Source organism: Palaemon carinicauda, chromosome 15, assembly GCF_036898095.1.
Source record: "Palaemon carinicauda isolate YSFRI2023 chromosome 15, ASM3689809v2, whole genome shotgun sequence".
In the NCBI taxonomy this organism is placed as follows: domain Eukaryota; kingdom Metazoa; phylum Arthropoda; class Malacostraca; order Decapoda; family Palaemonidae; genus Palaemon; species Palaemon carinicauda.
Window position 1 is genome coordinate 133,990,709 of NC_090739.1, and position 23,238 is coordinate 134,013,946.

At 36.1% G+C, this 23,238-nt stretch overlaps 1 protein-coding gene across 1 annotated transcript in view; it reads right to left on the reverse strand.

Moving 5' to 3' along the window:
* The window catches only part of LOC137654761 (tribbles homolog 2-like), a 74,399-nt gene extending 51,810 nt beyond the window's left edge, over nt 1-22,589 (reverse strand). The window contains exons 1-3 of the mRNA XM_068388696.1: nt 22,334-22,589; nt 18,661-19,160; nt 13,393-13,691 (exon numbers count right to left, since the gene is read on the reverse strand). Coding sequence (XP_068244797.1) covers nt 13,393-13,691; nt 18,661-19,047 — 686 coding nt within the window. The 5' untranslated portion in view covers nt 19,048-19,160; nt 22,334-22,589. The remainder of the gene's footprint in view (nt 1-13,392; nt 13,692-18,660; nt 19,161-22,333) is intronic.
* Nucleotides 22,590-23,238: the final 649 nt, after the last annotated feature.

Consider the following 23,238-nt stretch of genomic DNA (forward strand, 5'->3'; position numbering starts at 1 on the left):
TATATATATATATATATATTATATATATATATATATATATATATGTATATATATAAATATATAATATATATGTATATATATATAAATATATATAAATATTCATATATATAAATATATATATATATTTATTTATATATTTATATATATATATATTTGTATATATATATATATATATTTGTATATATATATATATATTTGTATATATATATATATTTGTATATATATACATTATATATATATATATATACAGTATATATATATATATATATATATATATATATCCTATTACGTGAGCATCACCCACTCCGACATAAACAATCTACCACAAATTGATCACACTGTGAAGTATTGAACATGTGTGCATATCTACTTAAATATTTAGCCTTCATTTTTGACGGGTCGTGTACACTAGTAATATATAAAACTAACTATTCCACCAAATAAATGAAAAAAAATTAATAAACGGCGTAATGAGGAAAAGGAATGACTGGAGTTGATTAGAAAATGGTTTGTGGAAAAGTGCCAGTAAGCAAGCAAGCAAGCCAAGAGGAGACTTTCTTTGCTTGTGAAATCTCTGCTTGCTGCCAGGCAAGGTAACAGTGTTGGGGGGGGGGCGCCTCCCCCAAACCCAGCCTTTACGATTATCCACAATTTCGAAGTGGCATCACAAGAAATCTGATTCATTACCTGGAAGACATTCTTGATCCTCTTCATGAAATCACGATCATATCCACATTTGGAGACATTCTAGAGAGAGAGAGAGAGAGAGAGAGAGAGAGAGAGAGAGAGAGAGAGAGAGAGAGAGAAGGTGAAGGACGATATGGAGAGAAGTTTGGTGAAAGAGGATGCCTTTGATAGAAGGCATTGGAGAGGGTGCATCACACAACTGACCTCTTAACGTGGGGATAATGGAGGAAGAAGAAGAAGAAGAAGAGAGAGAGAAAAGTATTAGTATGGTCAGAATGAATCTGTACCTGATATCCCCCGTGCTACATTAATAGAGAGCAATGACGTTTGTACAAAATATCTAGATTCATATATTCATTGATTCCCCTGGATAGTGCTCTCTCTCTCTCTCTCTCTCTCTCTCTCTCTCTCTCTCTCTCCATTCGTAACCCGATTGAGATTCCAAGAGCTACACTGAAAGGAACTACTCCATGTTTCAATTTGGAGATTGCTACAGAGAGAGAGAGAGAGAGAGAGAGAGAGAGAGAGAGAGAGAGAGAGAGAGCGCACTCTCAGGAATGTCTATATACACGTAACCGAGGAGTGGACATAGCAACAATCTTTTTATATGAACCACACTGCAATGCACCATTCCTCTCTTCGAATCTGCAACATCAGGAGTTAAATTGTCTTTATACATACGATTTGCAACTTAATCTTTACTTCCGTAAGCACGTGTTTGTGTGTTTACAACGAAATTATTTTTTTATTGCATTAATATAACCGTGAGATTATTAAAATACTTCTATGTTGTATAGACGTCGTAAAAATTAGTTGCATTCGTAATATTTCTACGATGTATAGATGTCGTAATAAATATTTTTCTTCTTACTACTTCTACGATGTATAGACGTCGTAATAAATAGTTGCCTTCGTAATAATTCTATACAGACGTCGTAAAAATAGTTGTTTTGTAATACTTTCTACGATTTATAGACGTCGTTAAAATACTTGCCTTAGTAATACTTCTACGATATATTGACTTCGTAGTAAATCGTTGTCTTCGTAATACTTCTACGATGTACAGACATCACAAAAATAGTTGCCTTCGTAATACTTCAACGATGTACAGACATCACAAAAAACAGTTAAGCTTCGCATCTCAAAAATTATAAACGACAATTAACGAAATCCGTACGATTTCCCAACAGTAAGTAGCCTTGAGCAATGACGGGGTCTTTCCACCGCCGCCATGATGTCACCTCTTGACCAAAACACCTTCTCCTCTGACATGTTTAGAATGCCGAGGTCAACATCGGAAGAATAGCCTTTGCCATGCACACCTGCTCCTGGTGACTGGTCCTACCAGCACCCCGTAGACCAGGGAGACCAGCAACCTAGCCTCGTCCTCCGTGCTCTGGCGAAGTCACCATTATCAGAGAGAAAGAAGGCTTTAGTGTTGCAACAGTCCCCTTACCAATGGACTGCCCCCGAGGGGCACTTGCAAGACCACTGCTAAGATGCACTACGCTCTAACGGATTTGGTTCCAGGTAGCAAATAAAATATAATTTCTCTCTCTCTCTCTCTCTCTCTCTCTCTCTCTCTCTCTCTCTCTCTCTCTCAACAATAACGCGGTAAAGGAATTCAAAAATAAGTTATTCAAGATCATAAAAACTCTCTAAAAGTTTAAACCAATTCACTCTATCCTAGAGCAATTGGAAGCAACGCAGATGGACTAAAAAAAGTCTTTGGCACATACTTGTAACTCTCTCTCTCTCTCTCTCTCTCTCTCTCTCTCTCTCTCACGGGATGACGACATTGCGCAAACTCAAGTATGTTAGGTCAAAGCAAGCTAGGACTTTTACATGCAAATAAGGCTGTTGCTAAACATGTCGCACAAACATGTAAAATGTCTCTAAAACATATTACCCACCAATTGCCCATTCCAACGGCCTCAGATAAAAAAAAAAACTGACGCCCCAAACGTTTTAAAAACTTCACAATTCTTTATTAATATTGGAAATATACGTAATTATTGCATAGGGTCTTCTCCGAAATAAGAAATTTGCTTTTCAAATCTCGGAAACATTTTACCTTTCAACCCGAGAACATAATAACACAGAGCTACACACGCACACACACATACCATGACGTCATAATGGCGGCTGCAGTGACGTCATGCCCCGCAGTGACGTCACACTCCCGGGAGAAAACCATGCGTGTCAATTTTAGCGAGCTAGTGGCAAATCCCGGTGAATATCAAGGGTCGCCTTAAATGTCAACGAATCATGAAGTACATAAGGGGTAAGACTTTACCTTTTTATATATTGTGGTTGATATATTTCAAATTACTAAAAGGCAAAAGACAAGATATTTTTATGATAATTCTTTATGGATATATCTTAAATTATTATTATTATTATTTAATGAAACGGTATATTTTAAATTATTATTATTATTTAATGAAAGGGAAGAGATTGATCAGCCCAATTACTCAATTAGGAGGTAAAAATACTTATATTAAAGCTAATAATAGAATATAAAGTATATGTATATGTATGTATGTGTATATATATATGTAAATATATATATATATATATATATATATATATATATGAGAGAGAGAGAGAGAGAGAGAGAGAGAGAGAGAATTAAGGATAAAAATAAAGCTAATAGTAAAATAGAAGTAAACATACAGAAGATCAAAGATAAAAATACTTTTATATAAACCTAATAAAATAAAAAGTAAATATACGATAAAAAAAACTTATATAAGTCCTCGCTATAAAAAAAAACTTTTATAGAAGTCCTTGATATAAAAAAAAACTTATATAGAGTCCTTGATATAAAAAAAAACTTATATAAAAGTCCTTGATATATTTCAAAAGCAAAATCTCTCCTATTTGAAATAAGCTATACGTATCCTTTGAAGCAAAATACAACCAGAAAGAGAATTGAGTTCCGATATAAAATTAGTGAAAAAAATAAAAATAAAATATATATGAAAAAATAAAAAATAAAAAAGTAAATATATATATATATATATATATATATATATATATATATATATAAAGTCTACATTTCTTGGCAAAGACGAGCATTTCCCTTTCTGTGATTTAAAGAGTCAGGAATTTGGCTTCATCCGGGAGAGAGAGAGAGAGAGAGAGAGAGAGAGAGAGAGAGAGAGAGAGAGAGTCTATATGCTTTGTACCATCAATAATAATGATGGTTACAAAAAATAATAATAATAATAATCTTTATTTCAGCTAAAGCCATATACAGTTACAATAAGCACGATGGTTATATAGACATATATATATATATATATATATATATATATATACATTCATATATAATGCATCAGATGGATTTGATGCTAATTCAGTGATTAAAACGAATGTGTATGTATATATATATATATATATATATAATATATATATATATATATATATAATATATATATATATATATATATATAAACAATTTCCTAGACGTTGCATAAAACAAATATAGGAGTGATATAAAACAAATATAGCTTAATATACAATACGTTAAAAAGAATTATGAGAGAGAGAGAGAGAGAGAGAGAGAGAGAGAGAGAGAGAGATCGCACTTAACGTCTGGACTACCTTAACTTAAAGGAAACATAACGAGTTCTTTTATCAATTCTTATCTCTCTTCCTCTTGCTATGTTGAAGGTTTTTATAGGTATTATTTATTTTAATGTTGTTACTCTTCTTAAAATATGTTATTTTTCCTTGTTTCCTTTCCCCACTGGGCTATTTTCCCTGTTGGGGCCCTTGGGCTTATAGCATCCTGCTTTTCCAGCTAGGATTATAGCTTAGCTAATAATAATGATAATAATAATAATAATAATAATAATAATAATAACAATAACAATAATAAACGAGTGGTTTCTTTATGCAAAATTCTCCTTTTAATGATAATAATAATAAAAATCGTAACGAGTGGTTTCTTAATGCAAAATATACTACTTTTAATAATAATAATAACAAATTGTTTCCTAACGCAATATTTCCTTATTATTATTATTATTATAATAGCAACAACAACGAACAATTTCCTAATGCAAAATATCCTTTTACTAATAAGCACAACAACAACGAATGCTTTCCTGATACAAAATATCCTTCTCTTAATAATAATAGCAACAACAACAAATACAACGAACAGTCTCCTAAAGCAAAGGTCTAAGCTCACCCTTTCACAAACACATTCCAAAAGGGGCCCTTTCCCTTGTGGCATTTCCTCTCCAAGAAACTGGGCAGTTTTTTCCCACTTTATTATTTTTTAATAAACTTTACCTTTGATTTGGTTGGAATTAAGACAGGCCTTTCTTTAAAGTTGGCAGTTTACTATTATATATTTCCAACAAACAATTAAAATAAAAACTTTCTTTTTTTAAGTTTTATTTATTTAAATAAAACTTGCCTTTTCAAAGTTGGATTTACTATGATAAAAATGGTCTTTTTAAAGTTGGATTTACTATAATAAAACTGGCCTTATAAAATTTGGATTTAGTATGACAAAACGCACACAAAAATAAAACTGGCATTTACTGTAAATTTATTTCCAATAATAAAAACACTGACCTTTTTGAGTTGTCATTTACTAAACATTTATTTCCAATAATAAAAAATTAATAAAAAAAAATACTGTCCCATTTCGAGTTGTCATTTACTATAAATTTATTTCCAACAATAAAAACACTGGCATGTTTTGAGTTGTCATGTACAATAGACCTAAATTTATTTCCAACAATAAAAGAATAAAAACTGGTGCATTTAGAGTCGGCATTTACTGTCAATGTATTTCCAACAACAAAAAAGAATAAAAAAAAAACTGGCCTATTTCGCGTTGGCATTTCCTGTAAATCTATCCCCATCAAAAAGAAAATAAAAAAAAAAAGTGGTCAAGGACTTCTCCAATCATTAAAAAAAAAATCACTCTATATAAACAATCCCTAAAGTCATTTACTAGAGATGAAAGCAGCAAAACACTACAGGCAGCCCAGCAGGGTACCAAGATCCCATCGACTCCTGTTTACAATAACACCCCAAAAATTTTCAAGGATTCTTCGAGAGTTCAAGGCCCCTAGTTCCACGTCACCATAAACAGACGACAAGCAGTCGTAGAGAAATAGACCTCCCACGGTGCTTGGCATACATACAAAGATGGCAGTTCTTAGATAGATAGATAGATAGATAGAGAGAGAGAGATTGATTGATTGATTGATTTGAGGTTTTCTGGCAAACCGACATCTAAGGTAATTGACGCCACAATTTGTAGAAAGACTTATTAATCCAAATTACTGCGGCTCCAAGACAATCTAACTAGCTCCCATTATACGAAAAAAGACTGAAGATATTAATGCTTTAAGAAGAAACAAGACTCTCTTAATTCTAAATGTCCTAAGACTATACGAGCTTCCACAAAGACTGAAGACATCAAGGCTTATTTTAAGTGTCCTAAGACTATATAACAAGCTTCCATGAAGAATGAGGATACTAAGATTTAAAGAATAAGCTGAAGATTTCCTTATTTCTATCAAACTTTCAAGAATATAAGAGACTTTCTTACTTCCGAATGCTTCGATAATGACTTTTAACCAGGAATGCACAGACCAAAGGATGTTTACGACAAACAGATCTTGTAGGTCCTGTGGGATCTATGGACCCTGCTGTAGGGCATAGGGTTTCCCCCCGAGTGATAAGATCAGGAAAACATCATAAAAGTGCAGTAGAGGCAGCCACAGGAATTATCACCACCGATAGGAAAATTCCATCAGGGACACTAACCCAACCTGCGCTCTTCTCTCTCTCTCTCTCTCTCTCTCTCTCTCCCTCCCTCTCTCTCTCTTTCTCTCTCTCTCTCTCTCTCGCTGTGAAATATTGAGATTGTTTATTCCTCTCTTGTAATTTATTTAATTCCTAGTTTCCTTCCTCACTGGGATATTTTTCCCTGTCTGAGCCATTGGCCATATAGCATCTTGCTTTTCCAACTAAGGTTATAGCCTAGTTGTTCGTAATAATAATAATAATAATAATAATAATAATAATAATAATAACAACTCATCTTTTAAATAAAAGAGTAACTATACAAAAGTGCTCTCAACCAGATCCATCTCTCCCTGTCCACCATCTCAACCTCAAAACTATCATCATAGCCTAGAGTCGACAAGAATCTTAGAGAGATTCATTCACCTTGAAACTAAATTAATGACTGCCAACTCCGCACTTAGGCCCAAGGACTGGTGGCGGTCATGACAGACACACACACACACACTAGCTTTTAGGGGGGGGGGGGTTATTAGGGAGAGGGGGAGATGAGGAAAGGTAGGAGGTAGACGAAGGTAGGGGCCGTGGTGTATTCCACGTCCACCAGGCCTCCTCCACCGCAACATCAGAACGCACGTAAAACCACAAACGTATCTTAAGCGGGGTTTAAACAGTCAAACGGTTCGACAGACAAGTGTTTGAAAGTGATGTTCGAACGTGTGAACGGGTGTATTTCGTTGTCGAACGGTTCGAAGAAAGTCTGTTCTCGCCTGACTTTTGTGGACGGGACTTCATTGTCCACAAACATTATGCATTTGTGACTGACTCTCAACCTCTTCGAACAGTTTGACAAGCTTAGGTTCGACAAACCATTCGACCGTGTAAAGCACAGTCTAGATATAAGAGCAGCCCAAGGCCTAAAACAAAGGAAAAAGTTACGACATTTCACGGTTTTGATAAGAAGGCCCTCTTGAGCTGATAACATGGCTGTTGACGACTGTAATCTCCTATTTAGTCAACAGAAAAAATTTCCGAGCCACTTATCATTAAAGGTTTTGCGTTTGAAATTAATATCATATCTATTTTGACACATGACGAAACACTAGCAGAGAAGAGAGAGAGAGAGAGAGAGAGAGAGAGAGAGAGAGAGAGAGAGAGAGAAACATGGCTCATTCGTTTTATCTTTTTTTAGCTAAGGAATATTATTATCACCATTACTTGCTAAGCTACAACCCTATTTAGAAAAGCAGGGCGCTATAAGCCCAGGGGCTCCAACAGGGGAAATAGCCCAGTGAGGAAAGGAAAAAAAGGAAAACTAAAATATTTTAAAACCGGCGAAGGAGTGTGAACAGTTAGCTAACTATGGTAGGGAATATTTTAGAAAGTTCAAGTATTATCAAAAGTGATGTAAATGGTTTAATAATAAAATCATCAAATGCATGACATTGATAACGTCATATTATCAGATATATCAAAAGATTTATTATTTATAAGATACGTCAGAACTTATTTTTCAAGACACCGAAGTAAATTTAGGTTAAATTACATAAAGATTGAATAAATTATTCCTTCTTGAGTTAAAACAGGAGGTACAGAATTACATAAAGATTGAATTAATTATTCATAAGTTAAAACAGGAGGTATAGAATTACATAAAGGTTGAATTAATTATTCATAAGTTTTTTAAAACAGGAGGTATAGAATTACATAAAGATTGAACTAATTATTAATTCTTAAGTAAAAACAGGTCTATAATTAAATAATAATTATTATTAGACAATCTATAACCCTAGTTGGAAAAGCAGGATGATACAAACCCAGGGGCTCCAACAGAGAAAATATAACCCAGTAAGGAAAGAAAACAAGGAAATAAACAAACTACAAGAGAAGTAATGAACATTTAAAATAAAAATATCTCAAGAACACCAACATTAAATTAGATCTTTCATATATAAACTATAAAAACTTCCAAAAAAAATTTCCTTACTTTTATTCATAATGGAAAAAAATAAATAAAATACCTCGGTACATAAAATCTTTCTAAAATGAGAAAAAAAACACACTGGTGCGAAAGATACTTTATAGGGTCAAGAGATTCGTGTGCCTTGCAGGCAGCAATGCAGGCAACTGCATTGATGCACAGAGACAATGCAAAGGCAAAAGAGGGTCTTTTGAAACCATGACTACCCCAAGCAAAGCCTTAGTAGACACTGTTTTGTTGTTGGTGTCCATTACTTCAGAAGGAGACCTTAGAAAAAAGGTAACTCTCGGGAATGATATTAAACATGTGATTACATATGCATTAGAATTTAGTCTCTAAGCAACGCAGTTATGGAAACTATTCTCTCTCTCCTCTCTCTCTCTCTCTCTCTCTCTCTCTCTCTCTCTCTCGTAAAGAAAGGAAAAGGTAAGCTACAAACGTAATTGGAAAAGCAGAATGCTATAATACGATTCTTACAAAGGCTCCGACCTAATATATATATATATATATATACATATATATATATATATGTGTGTGTGTGTGTGTGTGTGTGTGTGCATTATGATTAGCTAAGCTACAACCTTAATTAAATAAGCAGGCTGAATTAAGCCAAGGGCTGCCATAGGGAAAATAGCCCAATGAGAAAGGAAATAAGGAAACAGATAGAAGTGTGCCTGAGTGTACTCTCAAGCAAGAGAACTCTAATCCAAGACAGCAGAAGACGAAGGTACAGAGGCTATGACAATACCCAAGGCTAGAGAACAATGGTTTGATTTTGGAGTGTCCTTTTCCTAGAAGAGCTGCTTTCCATAGCTAAAGAGTCTCTTCTACCCTTACCAAGTGGAAAGTAGCCACTGAACAATTACAGTGCAATAGTTAACCACTTCAGTGAAGAAGAATTTTTCGGTTATCTTAGTGTTATCAGATGTATGAAGAAAGAGGAGTATGTGTAAAGAATAGGCCAGATTATTCGATGCATGTGTAGGCAAAGAAAAATTGAAATGAGCAGTAACGAGAGAGCGCCTTACCTTATTGCCTTATTAAGGTAAGGCTCTCTCTCGTTACTGCTCATTTCAATTTTTCTTTGCCTACACATACATCGAGAGAGAGAGAGAGAGAGAGAGAGAGAGAGAGAGAGAGAGAGAGAGAGATTCTTTATATTCGGGTTGCCATTTTTGTAATCAATAGTCTATTCGTTGTTCACCATCCTGAATAATTCATTATCCACATGATAGCAAACACTGTCTTTCACAACAATTACAATAGAGATCTTTCAAATAAAATTACGAGTCTTTCACGAAGAAAAATCTACGGTACAGAACCAGAGAACGACATGGGTAAGAGGACTTTGCCGTGCCATGACGTCACAAGAATTTGACCATGACGTCAAGTGACATCACTCCCTTATTAGCAATAGAGTCATCACAAGAGCAAAAAAAAATCAGTATTCAAAATAAAACGTTAATTTCTGAGCGTCAACTTCTCTTTGTACTTTTGCCTGTATAACATCAGCATCTCCAGTTAGGCAAGCAACAAAGACACAAACTTTTACGCAACAAAGACAATAGTAAGCAGCAAAGACCCAATATTAAACAACAAAGGCACAAACATTAAGCAACAAAGACACAAACATTAAGCAACAAAGACACAATATTAAACAACAATGACACAGACATTAAGCAACAAAGACACAAACATTAAGCAACAAAGACAATATTAAACAACAATGACACAGACATTAAGCAACAAAGACACAAACATTAAGCAACAAAGACACAAACATTAAGCAACAAAGACACAAACATCAAGAAACAAAGACCATAACATTAAGCAACAAAGAGACAAACATTTAGGAAAAAAGACACAAACATCAAGCAACAAAGACATTAACAACGCCCAACTCCTTCCCCAAGCCAAAGCGTAGCCCCGAAGGGAGATAACAGGTGGGCGTGGCCCGAGGTCGAAGGACACGCCAAGGACATTCAATGTGGCCCAGGGGGATGCTATTTTAAGAAGTGGTATTTCTGAATTTTGAATCTTTTAGTATATCTGAATGTGGCATTCTTTAGCATGTTTTGAGTTTGGAATACTTTAGCAATTCTCAATTTGGAATCCTTTACCATTTCTGAGTTTGGCATCCTTTAGCATGTTTTCAGTTTGGAATACTTTAGCAATTCTCAATTTGGAATCCTTTACCATTTCTGAGTTTGGCATCCTTTAGCATGTTTTCAGTTTGGAATACTTTAGCAATTCTCAATTTGGAATCCTTTACCATTTCTGAGCTTGGCAACCTTAATCATTTCTCAATTTGGAATCCTTTACCATTTCTGAGCTTGGCAACCTTAACCATTTCTCAATTTGGAATCCTTTACCATTTCTGAGCTTGGCAACCTTAATCATTTCTCAATTTGGAATCCTTTAGCATTACTGAGTTTGGCAACCTTAACCATTTCTCAATTTGGAATCCTTTACCATTTCTGAGCTTGGCAACCTTAATCATTTCTCAATTTGGAATCCTTTAGCATTACTGAGTTTGGCAACCTTAACCATTTCTCAATTTGGAATCCTTTACCATTTCTGAGCTTGGCAACCTTAATCATTTCTCAATTTGGAATCCTTTACCATTTCTGAGCTTGGCAACCTTAATCATTTCTCAATTTGGAATCCTTTACCATTTCTGAGCTTGGCAACCTTAACCATTTCTCAATTTGGAATCCTTTACCATTTCTGAGCTTGGCAACCTTAATCATTTCTCAATTTGGAATCCTTTACCATTTCTGAGCTTGGCAACCTTAATCATTTCTCAATTTGGAATCCTTTACCATTTCTGAGCTTGGCAACCTTAACCATTTCTCAATTTGGAATCCTTTACCATTTCTGAGCTTGGCAACCTTAATCATTTCTCAATTTGGAATCCTTTACCATTTCTGAGCTTGGCAACCTTAATCATTTCTCAATTTGGAATCCTTTACCATTTCTGAGCTTGGCAACCTTAACCATTTCTCAATTTGGAATCCTTTACCATTTCTGAGCTTGGCAACCTTAATCATTTCTCAATTTGGAATCCTTTAGCATTACTGAGTTTGGCAACCTTAACCATTTCTCAATTTGGAATCCTTTACCATTTCTGAGCTTGGCAACCTTAATCATTTCTCAATTTGGAATCCTTTACCATTTCTGAGCTTGGCAACCTTAATCATTTCTCAATTTGGAATCCTTTACCATTTCTGAGCTTGGCAACCTTAATCATTTCTCAATTTGGAATCCTTTACCATTTCTGAGCTTGGCAACCTTAATCATTTCTCAATTTGGAATCCTTTACCATTTCTGAGCTTGGCAACCTTAACCATTTCTCAATTTGGAATCCTTTACCATTTCTGAGCTTGGCAACCTTAATCATTTCTCAATTTGGAATCCTTTAGCATTACTGAGTTTGGCAACCTTAACCATTTCTCAATTTGGAATCCTTTACCATTTCTGAGCTTGGCAACCTTAACCATTTCTCAATTTGGAATCCTTTACCATTTCTGAGCTTGGCAACCTTAATCATTTCTCAATTTGGAATCCTTTACCATTTCTGAGCTTGGCAACCTTAATCATTTCTCAATTTGGAATCCTTTACCATTTCTGAGCTTGGCAACCTTAACCATTTCTCAATTTGGAATCCTTTACCATTTCTGAGCTTGGCAACCTTAATCATTTCTCAATTTGGAATCCTTTAGCATTACTGAGTTTGGCAACCTTAACCATTTCTCAATTTGGAATCCTTTACCATTTCTGAGCTTGGCAACCTTAACCATTTCTCAATTTGGAATCCTTTACCATTTCTGAGCTTGGCAACCTTAATCATTTCTCAATTTGGAATCCTTTAGCATTACTGAGTTTGGCAACCTTAACCATTTCTCAATTTGGAATCCTTTACCATTTCTGAGCTTGGCAACCTTAATCATTTCTCAATTTGGAATCCTTTAGCATTACTGAGTTTGGCAACCTTAACCATTTCTCAATTTGGAATCCTTTACCATTTCTCAATTTGGAATCCTTTAGCAAAGCAGATAATAAAAAAAACTATACCAAGAGCCTTCGAAGGAGACGCAACAATTAGACATCTTAGAGCGATTCCCAAATCGCCAAGTTAACCAAAATATACTTTCCACTAGCGCAGGACTTCCCAATAACCCTAACACCTCCATTAATGTTTCCTCGTCTCGTGTCACAATCTGGTTTGTGGGCATCTTCCCCCAGCCATAAAAGGCAGAAGTATGGACACATCCTTGACATTTTCCGAAGCTCCTTTATGTCCAGATTGTTCGTGACATTGTCCTCAGTAACCGCAGACGTCTGGTGACCCACATGGTCTCCTGTGACCGCACCCCTACTCCCCCGAACCCTTTTTCCTTAACATTATGTAAGCAGATGGTTGGGGGTAGTATAAATAGCGACCTTGGTAAAGGCGTACAGTTGAAGGGCCATTGTTGAAAAGCAGTGTTGGAGTCGAGTAGTAGAGGATGGAAGAAGAGGAGGAGGAGAAGGAGAGGTTAGTTCATAGATGCGTGATGGCAGGAGAGGGAGTAGCTTCGGGCCAGGCAGGATAAGGATCCAACCACATCCCAGCCAGCGACTCTCGTTCCCAACAACCATGATCGTCAACTCGGTAACTAAAATATTCGCCGTCAAACAATGACCTCAACTCTTCTTTCTTGGCCTTCGTCTCGCACGAAAGATACAGTGGGCAACCAAAAAGAAGGCCCTAACTAATGAATTACAGAGGGACGACATCATCCTGGAAGCAACCAAAAGAAGGCCCTAACAGTAACAAATGAATCACAGAAAAAAGGCTCTAACAGTAACAAATGATTCACAGAAAGAGGGACAACTACACCCTGAAAGCAACAAAAATAAGGCCCTAACAAATGAATTACCGGGCGACACACTATCAAACTCACCTGTCTGGATCGGTGAAGACGAATTTCCGTAGTTTTAAGTCCCTGAGCACCAGCCCGGCGTCGTGGCAGGCGGCTACGGTCACAGCCACCTTGGTGAATAACCTCTGAGCCTCAACCTCCCTTAGGCGACGCCTCACCCGCACGTACGAATGGAGGTCCCCGTGATGGGCGTCATACACCACCCACGCCCTCCGTCTACACCCTGACACGACCATCTCTATGGGGGAACGCACGCCCTCACACCCGCCCATGAGAGCGTGGTGAGCTACCAGTTCGTGGGCGGCTCGACCGTCTAAGGGCTGAAAGAAAGAAGGAAAAATATAAGAATAATATCATCAAAATCATCTTGGAAGAAAGAATGAAAAGAGTTAAGTTACAAAAACATATTTCGAGAAACAAAATGAAATAATGATAATGATAATAATAACAATAATAATACATATTTCGGGAAACAAACTGATATAATAATAATAATAACAACAACAATATCTTGGAAGTATACCCTCTTTCAAGCAGGGTTTATTGAAGAGAAAAGGGGAAAAAAGGGAAATAAGCAAACTACAAAAGAAGTTATTAATATAAAATAAAATATTTCAAGAACAGTAACAACTCACTGGGCTAATTTTCCCTGTTGGAGCCCTTGGGCTTATGGTATCTTGCTTTTCCAAATAGGGTTGTAGCTTAGCTGCTAATAATAATAATCTAACAACTGCACTGTAATTCTTCAGCGGATACTTTCCTCTGAGTTTATGGTAAGCTGCTCTTCTAGGACAAGGAAACCTCCCCCCCCCCAAAAAAAAAGCATTGCTCTCTAGACTTAGGTAGTGCCATTGCCTCTGTACCATGGCCTTCCACTGTCTTGCGTTAGAGTTCTCTTGCTTGAGGGTACACTCGGGCACTCTATTCTAACTTATTTCTCTTCCTCTTTTTTTAAATGTTTATAGTCTATATATGAAAGATTTAATTTAATGATGTTACTGTTCTAAAAATATTCTAATTGTTCATAAATACTGTTAAAGTTTATATTTACTTCCTTATTTCCTTTCCTCACTGGGCATTTTTCCCTGTTGGGGACCTTGGACATATAGCATTCTGCTTTTTCAACTAATGTTGTAGCAAAGATTGTAATCATAATATAATAATAATCTTTTATAAATAAACTACAAAAACTTTAAAAAACTAGATCAAGAGAAATGAGACAGAATAGTGTCCCGAGTGCACCCTCAAGCAAGAGATTTCAGAAAACCAAGTATGTTACAGTTTGCACTACAGTGTTGGATAATGATTGGCCAACCTTATCTCTTGAGATTGTAAGCTAAACAACGCAACTGTACTAATCCTTATCTCTTTATCAAGAGCAATTTGAAGAGTACATAGAAAAATCGAGTTCCACAAAATAGTTGTACTTTGGTGGCTCACTAACAGCTGATTATGGGAGAGCTGAAGTGAACAGGTTTGGTATGCAAAGTAACAAAGGTCAGATTACAGAATGACCTTTGTCAACACTGAATTAATGACCTTTCTGTTCAGTTGAACACAAATCGATGGATATAATAATACAACCACTGATTGCATAACGACAGTTCAAACGTTTGAGAATAGAAAGGCTACTCAGTGTTTATTATTACTAGTTAAGCTACAACCCTAGTTGGAAAAGTAAGATGCTACAAGCCCAAGGGTTCCAACAGGAAAAAATAGCCCAGTGAGGAAAGGAAATAAGGAAATAAATAAACGATATAAGTAATGAAAAATTAAAATAGAATATCTTAAAACATTACCAACATTAAAAGATATTTGATATATAAAGTATAAAAGGACTTATGTGAGCCTGTTCAACATAAAAATATTTGCTACGAGTTTGAATTCAATCAATGAAATAATAAATATAAACTGGCACAGAAAGGGATACATATACTCTGTACCATGTTCTTCCACTGCCTTAGATTAGAGTTCTCTTGCTTGAGGGTACACTCGGGCACACTATTCTATCTAATTTCTCTTCCTCTTGTTTTGTCAAGTTGTTCTTTATAGTTTATACAGGAAATATTTATTTCAGTGTTATAAATGTTCTTAAAATAGTTTATTTTTCCTTGTTTCCTTTCCTCACTGGGCTATTTCTCCCCGTTGGGGACCCTGGGCTAATAGCAGCCTGCTTTTCCAACTAGAGTAGTAGCTTAGCTAATAATAATAATAATAATAACAATAATGCTGTTCTTGCACTAATGTTACTACTAATTATGTATAACTATACCCCCCTCATTATTCATTCTATATTCTTCAGCACGACAATGCTGAAACTCCAGCATAATACATCTCGACATTGGCCTAGTTTATAATCACCTGGCTGTTGTCAGTGCTCGCTTAAATATCAATTAAGTTTCATTACGTCACTAATTAGTCTAGTATGCTTTAACGATTCACCTCACGAGGTGATAAAGTTGTAAAACAATAAACAAACGAGCGAGAAAAAATTAAAATCAAACGATCAACCATTTTCAGAGAAAAAGTCCGTTATTCATAGTGACACCGGGAGCCCGCTCTCACATGCACACAGTCACACACTCGCTCACTCTCACACACTCCCTCTCTCCCTCAGATGACTTTTATCTAGGGCTAAAGGTCCCATGAAGTTTCGAAACTACGACATAATCATATGAGATGGAGAGACCATAGTCTCATGTGTGGTTACCCCTAGTAACAACCTGTTTAGTCGAAAGTCCAAAGTGCTGTATAAGTCACAGAGCATCAAATAATTATATCAATACATTAATGAAGACACCTCTTTATCAGTCAACCGTAGATAGTATGAAATTAACCTTATCCATTATAATATTGATTCCTTACTTAAATTAGTGCCTTCTTTAAAGAGATGACACCACAGCAATATCTAGTGATACACTCAATGTAAACAAATTTCACCTCTCTCTCTCTCTCTCTCTCTCTCTCTCTCTCTCTCTCTCTCTCTCTCTCTCTCTCTCTCTCTCTCATTGCATTTACTTGACAAAGAGGTGCCTAAAAATGTATATTTACACAAGGGTAAATCATGACAGAACAAATAACTAAAGATCTATTATCAATGTAAAAAATTGAGTATAAATCTATTATCACTATAGAAAAAGGTTCTAAGTATAGGTCCATTACCACTATAATAAGTTCTAAGTATACACCTATTATCCCTCTAAACAAGTTCTAAGTATACACCTATTATCCCTCTAAAAAAGTTCTAAGTATAGATCTATTATCCCTCTAAAAAGTTCTAAATATAGATCTATTATCCCTCTAAAAAAGTTCTAAATATAGATCTATTACCAGTATAAAATGTCCAAAGTATAGATCTATTATCACTATAAAAAAAGTTCCAAGTATAGATCTATTATCACTATAAAAAAGTTCTAAGTATAGATCTATTATCCCTCTAAAAAAGTTCTAAATATAGATCTATTACCAGTATAAAATGTCCAAAGTATAGATCTATTATCACAATAAAAAAGTTCTAAGTATAGATCTATTATCACTATAAAAAGTCCTAAGTATTGGTCTATTATTACTACTAAAAAGTTTTGAGTATGCATTTATCATCACTTTAAAAAGTTCTGAATATAGGTCTATTATTACTCTAAAAAGGTCTGAAAATAGGATTGTCATTTAGGACTCAACAATCCATCATAGGATTGTCATTAAGGACTCAACAATGCATCCTACACTCTATCAAGATATCCTTTCCCCCCCCCAAAAAAAAAAAACCGGATTATGAAAAGGCAATTCTTAGAAGTCCCATTAGCATAACTACCAATGAGGGGACTCGAAACTCGAGAACAATCAATGTCAATTGCTAGTTTCCTTTTTATGGGACAAATGTTATAAACAAAGGATTATGTGATTGACGAAACATTTATCGTCAACCTGTATACCATTTTTGTACCAAAAACAATTAGTCATGTAATGTACTCATAAGTATACTTTTAAATGAAAATGTGTTTATGTATATAAAAAAAAATTCAAAGTTGAGTTCATAAGTATTCTAATAAATTAAATTTTTTTTTATAGATATATAAGTTTAACATGCGTGATGAGAGAGAAGAGGGGGGATGATAGGATAGGTGGAGGAGAAGAAAGAAGGATATGATAGGTGGGGGAGAAGAGAGGAGGGTAGGATAGGTGGGTTAGGGGAGAGAAGGGTAGGATAGGTGGGTTAGGGGAGAGAAGGATGGGATAGGTGGGTTAGGGGAGAGAAGGATAGGATAGGTGGAGGAGAAGAAAGAAGGATATGATAGGTGGGGGAGAAGAGAGGAGGGTAGGATAGGTGGGTTAGGGGAGAGAAGGGTAGGATAGGTGGGTTAGGGGAGAGAAGGATGGGATAGGTGGGTTAGGGGAGAGAAGGATAGGATAGGTGGAGGAGAAGAAAGAAGGATATGATAGGTGGGGGAGAAGAGAGGAGGGTAGGATAGGTGGGTTAGGGGAGAGAAGGGTAGGATAGGTGGGTTAGGGGAGAGAAGGATGGGATAGGTGGGTTAGGGGAGAGAAGGATAGGATAGGTGGAGGAGAAGAAAGAAGGATATGATAGGTGGGGGAGAAGAGAGGAGGGTAGGATAGGTGGGTTAGGGGAGAGAAGGGTAGGATAGGTGGGTTAGGGGAGAGAAGGATGGGATAGGTGGGTTAGGAGAGAGAAGGATAGGATAGGTGGAGGAGAAGAAAGAAGGATATGATAGGTGGGGGAGAAGAGAGGAGGGTAGGATAGGTGGGTTAGGGGAGAGAAGGGTAGGATAGGTGGGTTAGGGGAGAGAAGGATGGGATAGGTGGGTTAGGGGAGAGAAGGATAGGATAGGTGGAGGAGAAGAAAGAAGGATATGATAGGTGGGGGAGAAGAGAGGAGGGTAGGATAGGTGGGTTAGGGGAGAGAAGGGTAGGATAGGTGGGTTAGGGGAGAGAAGGATGGGATAGGTGGGGGAGAAGAGAGGAGGGTAGGATAGGTGAGTTAGGGAAGAGAAGGATAAGACAGGTGGAATAGGGGAGAGGAGGATAAGATAGGTGGGATAGGGGAGAGAAGGATAGAATAGGTGGGGGGAAAGAGGGATAGGATAGGTGGGGGAGAAGAGAGAGGGAAAGGATAGGTGGGGGATGGAAAAAATTTGGACTTTATAATGCTTAGAGGAAAGTATTAAACGAAGCACAGTGGGAGGTAAAAAGATTGGGGCAGACCCAACAGCTCAATCTGGTATGTTTATTGCATCAACATCATGCCTGCAGGACCACCTCAAAGGATCTTACCTTCACTAGTAAGTTCTGCCTGGTGTGGATGTGCGTGGCGTGGCACGCGGAATGGTCTAGAGGTCGAGTCAGGAGGTACTTGCCCGCGACTAACGTGGGCACGGGGGGGAATGTGGGCATGGAACTAGGAGAGTTTGTGGGCGACAATGCCCCACCGTTTGTAGCCCCACATGCACCGGTCGCTGCAGGAGTGACAACAGCAGAAGCAGCTCCTGCTGTAGCCCCTCGCACCACCATGGGCGCTCCCAAGGGACTGACATCTTCCTTGGGCGTAGTGTGGGAAGAATTTGTCTCCTCGATGGGGCACAAATCGGGCACAGTCTTGTGCCGGGCATCAAAGGGTTCCAAGCGAGGCCCGTGGCGAACATTTTCCTGAACTTCATTCATTTTTTCTTTAAATTTTATTTCACTTTTACACTTATTTCACAATTCACTAAATATCACAATTTACGCTTGAAATTCACCTAATTATTTTCTAATCCGGCACGGCCAATCTCAACCTGACAAAAGAAAGAGAAATATATAAGAAACAAAATCCTTTCTACATGCAAAAGGTAAATTTGGTAAACAATAACATAAAAAATGCTATATTATTAATCATAAATGTCATAAGCATATGCTACATTTGTACAACTGCATTTTCCATTACTCAATGCACATCACAAAATCACAATTTTCATTGCATGTAATACATTAAAAAAAATGAAAATTCCATTTGGGCTCCAGAAGACACTAGAAGAGTTGAAAGACCCAGGCCTACACGGCTGAGGACTATGAAGCTTGAAATAAGGGATGATGAATGGAGACGCATTGATTTAAAAGCTCAAGATAGAGACGACTGGCGAAATCTAACAGAGAGCCTTTGTGTCAATAAGCGTAAGAGGAGGAGATGATAATGAATGCAGCAAAAATATACGGTTAGTCGAACTCAGTTGTAGAACCTATTTGTCAAACGGTTCGAGGAGGTGGAGTCAGTCTCAAATGCATAAGGTTTGTGGACAATGAAGCCCCGCCCACAAAAGTCCGGCAAGACTCGCCATTAAAAGTCAGAGACAATATTTCATATTTCAAAGAAACATTTCGTGGGATACAGTTGCAACACTTGCGGGTTTCCTACGAACTTCCACTAAAAAAAAAACAGCAAAGTACATGGAAGCTTAATAAACTGGATAAGATAATATGCAAACCGACCATTTCGATTGACATGGGGTAATAATACAGCCCGTATTTTACCGACAACCGCTTCCTCTTACTAGAACCGATATAGAAATAGTCGAGATACTATCTAATCAGAAAGACTGAAGATATTAAGGCTTTCGGGAATCTGAAGACTTTCTTGCGTAGTGCTTCGATAATGTGGAAAAGGCTGTGTAATACTGTAACTCTCTAAAAATACAAACAGATCTTCTAGATCCTGTAGATCATATGACTAGGAAACCCCCACTTAACTAACTTGCCGTGGCAGTTGAAATGCACATTTCATGGATAATAAAGTAGTCTTCAATTGACAAGACGCAATTATGAGTTATAACTGTAAAACTCAAAGCTAAAATTGTATAGTGCGAATATCTTCTGAGAATAAAAAGGCATAATTAAGAGCGCGAGAGCTTTGAAATGTCTAATTAAGAGTTTCATAGTATAAAAAAAAAAAAAAAAAAAAAAAAAAAAAAAAAAAAAAAAAAAAAAAAAACTTGCGAAAGTCTTCCGTTTTGGTTTGTCCCTGGCTGTGAGTGGAACAATGGCTGGTTTAGAAGTTACTTCACCATAAATGGAAGCAAACCAAGGACAGTAGTAAACAATAATAATAATAAACTGCCCGGCCATATGTCAGAAGCTGTTGAAATGTTAGACGAGAGGACAGACTGATGCACATTACTGTTGTCAGGCCGTTTACAGAACAAAAATTACCAATTTACATAAAGTCAAACCACAAACAATACAATTTATAAACCTTGCACCTGTCCAAGCCCTTTCCGTCTTACCAGCTATGTTGCACGATATCTAGCTGCTATTGCTTAACGATACTAAAGGTTATGTGCCCTTAGACCAAGAGATTTCACAACTGTGGCGTTTATCAATCGATATTCATACTAGCAAAAATACTCGTATCGAATCTATTACTTTGAGAGTCGTTCATGAAATATATATACAGTATATATTGCTAAAGGAAAGACGCTTTTACGTAATTATCGTACATCAACAATGCGCTGGGGGAATCTGGGATGTGCTCATTCATTAAGCAACTGTAAAATGATTCCTACTATTTTCACTAAAATTCAAGTCTAAATTTTAAAGTTTCAGATATTGTAACAAAGAGTATTCCACCAAAATTAATAACACTATTATAAAAGAACTATTAATATACAGAAAAACGCCATGGATAAAGAAAATTATTTTAGAAAATATGCGCTAGCTGACAACTCAAGATATAAGCAATATTTACAAAACCTTGTTGCAATGCACTAGCTGATAAAACACACCTAAAGGAAGGTTTAAATGCTATCTTAAGCGAACTAATACATATATATATAAATAAATCCCCAAATAAGTAACTTGTGCATTAATAATAAAATAAGATAGTCCGTAATTATGACAGACAAACAACTACAATCACTACCACCATCGCCTTCATCATTAACGTAAAAGGTTTCAAAATTGCAGTTTGCGACACTATGAGAAAAGACCTTGTGAAACACACACGGTTAAAACATCAAGTTCGCCTCCAGCCAGATGGCCTAATTCCAACAAATAACCTCATTTTTATTCAGCTGGCAGGGCTAAAATTTTCTAAAGGGATTGATTATAATATTTGTATTATTTTTTTTTCACTTGTGTTTTACGAAAATCACTTAATATACATCATTGTATCGATAAATCACCTTAAAGATTCGTGTCAGTCAGTGTAAAAGTGAAACTTCCCAGTATATATATATATATATATATATATATATATATATATATATATATATATATATATATATATATATATAATATATATAATATATATATATATATATATATATAATATATAATATATATATATATATATATATATATATATAATATATAATATATATATATATATATATATATATAATATATATATATATATATATATATATATATATATATATATATATATATATATATATATATATATATATATATATATATATATATATATAGAGCCTTGTTATAGGTTCTGGTGTCTTGCAAAATAATAAAATAAATAAAAGACACTGCTTTATTATGAAAAAAAAAGCTGTTCGCGCCGAGATATTCTTTGAACTTTGATGTTTAATAAATCTTAATGCTACCGTATGTAGATATACCTATATATCATCCGTTTTCACATTCCCCAAGTACTACCACATGATTAACAGTCAAATTTTACAAATAAAAAACCTTCGCAAATAATAATAAAAAACATCCCGATCATCTGATACAAAGAGAGTAGCATCATCTGCATATGCAACGAGCTTAAGAGCTAGTTTTCTAGGCCAAACCTTGTGATCAATGTTGTGGTCTGAATATTCCACCAACGTTCCTACCATACACTTATCATTCTCCATTTTTATTTCCGTTTCATGACGAACACTCCGATCAATTAATCAATAAAGCCGGCAGCCCGAGCTGTAGGCCTTTACGACGACACAAAAGCACACACACTTACTTAGCCTATTGTGAAGATAAATTGCTTCTAGGTAATGCATCTATGTTCAATGAATCTTGCGTTACAACTGAGATAACACTTTTATATCAAAATGATTCTATGTATAAATCTTGAGGTATTAAGTCACTTTTTTATCTTTTCCTGAATATTCTCAAACAAGGCGTCGAGTAAAACAGTCACTGACAACTAACGCTCTCGCGACACGGACGTATCAACCCTCACAGCCATGGCTCTCAAACAGCACTGAGGCTACGGTGTAGAACGCCGCCATTATAAGCGGGGGCCTTGGCTTCATACAAATATACTCTTCACACTCACACACCGTGTAATCGTTCTAACCCCAAGTCTTAGTAGAAAATGTTTTTCATTGACATAAATTATACATTTAAATGTTGTTTATCATAGCTCAGGCCATCAGAGTTAGTTTTATGAATGGTTTACAATGATCTTTCGTCTGTGCGCACTAGTTCCAGGCGCGCAGCAATGGGGGAAGGGTCAGTGTCACATCCACATTCACAAGGGCTTTTGAGTTATCGTACACAAGTCACAAGTTTTCCTTGTGTATCGTAGCGTTGACCCACGCTACGATACATAGATGTGCTGGGACGAACATATGAGCACTAGGCTGCTGGTAGATAGAAACCTACATAACCCGGATTTGACGATGTTTATAGTATTGGCTTACGTAACTTTTGTATATATTTCAACTAAAACGTAAACACGCTTTAATATAGAGTTCTGTATGTTAGGGATATTATAGTCACAGGGAAATTCCTTTATTGGTAAATATTTCTGCCATGCCAAAGATTCGAATCTAAGGCCAATGGAAAAAGGGTAAACATTCGATTTTAGCCCACTCGGCTGTAAATAACAACAAATGCAGATGTTTCTAGTCTACTGCAGGA